At 33.8% G+C, this 4,798-nt stretch overlaps 1 protein-coding gene across 1 annotated transcript; it reads right to left on the bottom strand.

Annotated features, from left to right (window-relative positions):
* Positions 1-1,299: 1,299 nt before the first annotated feature.
* Positions 1,300-1,998, bottom strand: LOC145679397 (uncharacterized). Its single transcript, XM_081749979.1, has one exon. It carries the CDS (start codon positions 1,996-1,998, stop codon positions 1,300-1,302), a length of 699 nt encoding a protein of 232 aa, XP_081606105.1.
* Positions 1,999-4,798: the final 2,800 nt, after the last annotated feature.

Genomic DNA, 4,798 nt, shown 5'->3' on the forward strand with positions numbered 1-4,798 from the left:
GTTGTATTGGTTCCTACTGTATATGGTGTTCTATTCATAAATTAGAAATCTACTGAGTGTTGCATAAAAATTGAATATAACCTGAGTGCATGGATGACTATGTAAATATATGGAGATATTTAACTTAAGATATTCTATTAGCTTACCTTGACCTGCAGCAACCAAACAACCAATTAAGATGCACAAATTTGAACACATCATAAATATTATACCTATACAAACACTAGAAATATAATTATCACTATCGAAAGTAGAAAATACGAATTGAAAAAGAATAAACGTATCAATATAGTAGACGGTAATGAGTACCGGTACAAACTTTGCGGCAAAATATCCGTGCTTACAATTTAGCATGGTTTATGCTTGTTGTGCTGTAGTCCCAAATTGTTAAATACATTTAAAAAATATATAATTAAAAAATATATAGGCCAGAAACGATTACGAAATATAACAAAATATTATTTTATGAGGTGTGAATTTTTACAATTATGCTTAGTAAATGATGTTTACACTGATATTCATGTGATGGATGAGTGTTAAAAACCCATTTCAATCTCTTGAATATCGTAGCAGCACTATAACAATCATAGCATCAGTTTCGCTACATTAACTTACGTACCCACTCCGCAGAAGGTTTACATATATTGTAGTAACATTCGGAAGAGAAATGTTTTTTTTTTTTTTTTTTTGCTATAGTATTATGAATGCAAATTGTATAGAGTTCATGCTCTTTATTTAGAGTGGGTTAGATTAGGTTTTCTTTACCTGTGCATATATTTTTGAAAACGTAATGCTTCTCCTTTAAACTTGGATGAGTGAAGCAAGTGGAATAACCTAACGGAATAACGATGGAATAACCTAACGATTTGCATTTACTATACTTTTCTTGTTTTAGTTCACAAAGCATTTTGTTATGCTTTTAATATTTTGATTTTACATTACTTTATCAAGAGTACCAAACAAATAGAAAATGGAATCATTTTAGAACAGGTTATTTTATCTATAGTCTTGCTGTATTAAAATTGACAAGAGTAAACCAATGGTTTTTCTTCCAAAGTTGGCATACATTGAGCGAAACGTTACAATGGTGGTTTAACAACTTTGGCATGCGAGTTTCACAATTTACACACTAAATTTTACACATCATTTGTATTTTGTATTAAATTGTGATAAGCGCAAATTAACGATCTTCTTCCGTAGTTGGAGTACCTCCCAATTGAAAAATTATAGCACACAAACTATGGAAATTTATCCGAAGTAACTCGTAAACAATATCCCCCTTTAATTCACTGGCTCTGCTTAAAAGCTAAGGTTCGAAAGCTGTTGCAATGTTGTTATGAAATGCTTAGAATCACCATTCACAACCACGATTTTGCCGTCTTGCGTAAAAACTCTTCTAGCCCCATATTTGCTCGAAGCCTTCCTCAGGAGCTCTAGTCTTGCCTGGCACAGATCTTCTCTTATTGTGATGCCTGTGTTTTTCAGTTTCCTCTTGTTCTTGAAAACCAAGGACCGTGTCCTGTAGCTACTGAATTTGACGATTATGGGTCGATGTTTGTCAGCTGCTCTAGGACCAATTCTGTGGCTTCTGGATATTTCCTCCTCGGCGACTTTTATTCCCAGACGTTCTTCAAACAAGGAAACAACAATTTTGTCGGTGTTTTCTGCCTGGGTTTCAGGGATACCAAATATTCTGATATTATCCCGTCGTTGGTACTGTTCTAGTTCGTCAACCTTGTCTCTAAGTTCTTCTATGGTGTCGTCTCTTTGCTTAATTTCTCTTCGCAGTTCCTTAACTTCTTCTGTATTGAAATTTATTGTTTCCTCTAAATGCTGCACTACGAGTTTTGTGACAGACTCAGTTATCGATTCCACAATCGCTTTTATGATTTCTGGTGTTTGAATAGCATTTTTGACTTCTTCGCAAACCTTTCTGTAAAGATCGTCTTTATTGATGGAAATAGTACCAGAGTCTGCAGTGCGTTTTCTAGGCGCCATGTTTGCAAATATTTTTCGAGAGACGTAAACCTATATGGTGACGGAATTAACTCACATTCACTCACTTCTTAAATTTAGAGATAATAATTTTACCACGAAGTGCTCCAGCCATTTAATGATTAGATACTGCTCAAACTGCAGTAATATGTTTCATAATTGCACTAAACACAAACACATTTGGGAGAGCACAGTTACAAGGTTACCGACCGTCCGCCATCTTTGTGGAAGTACGGTTAGACGGATATATTGAAAAACGTTCGCTTTGACGGATCTATAGAAAAACGTTTAACTTTTGTGCTAGAAGCTAGAGTACTAAGGTCTCAGAAATGAAACACAGACGACAAACTGAAATGATGCCGAGAAGAAAAAAATGTCGATAACTCAAAAGTTAAAATAAAGTTAAATAGCCTGTAAAATTGCCCTCAAATACATTCTTCTTGTTAGCTTTAATTCGTAAAACATGTGCTCCATCCATCTTGATAGTGAATTTTAGAGCGAAATATGGCATTTAGGTCATGAAATTCTTATCTAACTATAGAATATACTATAAGAAAGCTATTTAGATAGAAAAATCATGAAAATGAAAAAAGCCAAAATTTCCAAAATTCTCGTTTTTTTCCTAAAAAAGCCGGCTTTTTATGTTAAAAAAACCATCGATTCAAAAAAGCCGGCTTTTTTGCATCCTAGGAGCCAAAATTCGATTTTAAATTATCAAAATAATAGATATCAAACATCTCATAAGGTGGCAATGCATATACTGTATCCCGCTTATGCATATACAATGTGATGACAACAAATGGTAACTGTATCGAGTACTTCTTACGGACGGGACACATTTTCTTAATTCGTTTATTTGTTAAATATAAATCACTGGTTGATCACACTTTGAAATTAAGTTGAAATTATATTTCTTCCTTTACATATGTGTTTTCAGAACGTTATTATTATTCTACAGAACATAAAAAGAACTTCTTTACATTTTTTCTTACGGATGAGACATCCGAAGCACTTTTAAGTTCTGAGCTATTTCTAGGAGAATCAGAAGTGATAATCCACTGCCGAACACTGCACCATATACACAACAGACAATGACTTTTTCCTTCCAAGCGTTGCTTTCTCAAGGTCAGTCACATGGATAAATACGTGTTGCCAACAAACGCCTGAAATATTTCCCGGCAATTCACAGGCAGTTCAGTAAATTCAAACTGTCAAAATTGGACAAAATAAAATTTAATTGCGTTTTTTTTTTTCACTCAATGATACACATACTTCGCTAACTTAAAGCATATTTTCAGTTAAATACCAACACCATAGAAATTTCACTACAAGGTTTACTTTTGCATGGAATGGCCGAACAATTTTCTTTGTATACTCTTATGTGGAGAATATTTATTTTAAAAGCACAGAAAAGAATCAGATTGTAATTGTCTTAGCATGGTTCTTTTTTCACTCACACAAGTATATGATGAACGAGACTTTTGACCTTTGTATTCGTCCTTGAGACATGTTGCAGTTTTTTTTCTTCGTTGCCTTTCGTCAGGTTAGTAATATAGAATAGACGGTACTTCGGAAGCTAAAGAACAGTAAACGTAAGATTTTAACCAAGTGAAGAATCAGCAGTTTTGAGACATTCCATATTTACATACGTTACATTTGGACAATACTTAGATCCATGTAGCTACGGATGTATTAGAACAGTTGAAGCTCCAAACATGCGGAAGATATTACTGAAGATGTGCTATCTAAATGTACATACATTAGTATGTTTTATAAATGCAAGAAGTTTTAAGAAATGTGTGTACATTGAAGAGGATGTTAACCAGGGTTTGAAAAAACCCGGGTATTTTTGAAAAAACCCAACCCACCTGGGCCCATGTGGGTTTTTCGGTTTAATTATGTTTTTTCGAAATATTTCAATGTTTTTGGGGTAAAGATATGATTTACATTTCAAGATTGTCATTGTCACAACTTGCAACAATTCATTGCTGTTTTGAAAAAAAACCGCCATTTTGAAATTTTATATTGGATAGCCAAAAAATCTATACAGCAAATTTAGAATGTCTTGTGCTTCTAGCCTGAAAATTTCAACTTAAAAAGTCCGAAAATTGCACCCTGTAGCATGGATACCCGCTATTTTGAAAAATGGCCGCCATTTTAAAACTTTATGCCGCCAAAATATATACAGCTAATTTAGTCTTTCGTGCTTCTACTCTGAAAATGTCAACTTGAAAGACCGAAAACTGGCCTTTGAAGCGTGGATATCCGCTATTTTGAAAAAGAAAAAATGGCGCCTTTTGCAATTTTAACGTTAGTATGCCGCCAAAATCTATGCAGAAAATTTAGTATGTCTCCAGCTTGTATCCTGAAAATTTAAAAGACCGAAAGTTGAACACTGTGTGGTATAAGCAGACAAACGAACAAATAAAAATCGAGTCATCCCAAATATAAATACTAAATAGATATATTAATTTAAAACAAAGACATCATTCATCAAAATGTTTTATATGAAATAAATACTTTTCAACGTAAAATAAATGGTTTTGTTGTTGAAGTATTCACTTCCTATGCTTTGTGCGTTCAATTGCGGGAATTTCCCGAACACTTCTTTCACGACGGTTTTTCCCTGAAAATGCAGCTTGCTTTAGTGTACATCGAAACTTACATTAATACTGAAGTTTGAACTCAGCACGTAAAATAGTAAGCGTTACGTAGTCTTGGGAGCTCCGAGCATTAAGCTTCTTAATTTTGACAAGAATTTTTATGCTATTGCTGCCGTTGATTCTACAGAATGCTTATCTGA

Source organism: Thermobia domestica, chromosome 2 (genome assembly GCF_964235325.1).
Source record: "Thermobia domestica chromosome 2, izTheDome1.hap1.1, whole genome shotgun sequence".
NCBI classification, from domain to species: domain Eukaryota; kingdom Metazoa; phylum Arthropoda; class Insecta; order Zygentoma; family Lepismatidae; genus Thermobia; species Thermobia domestica.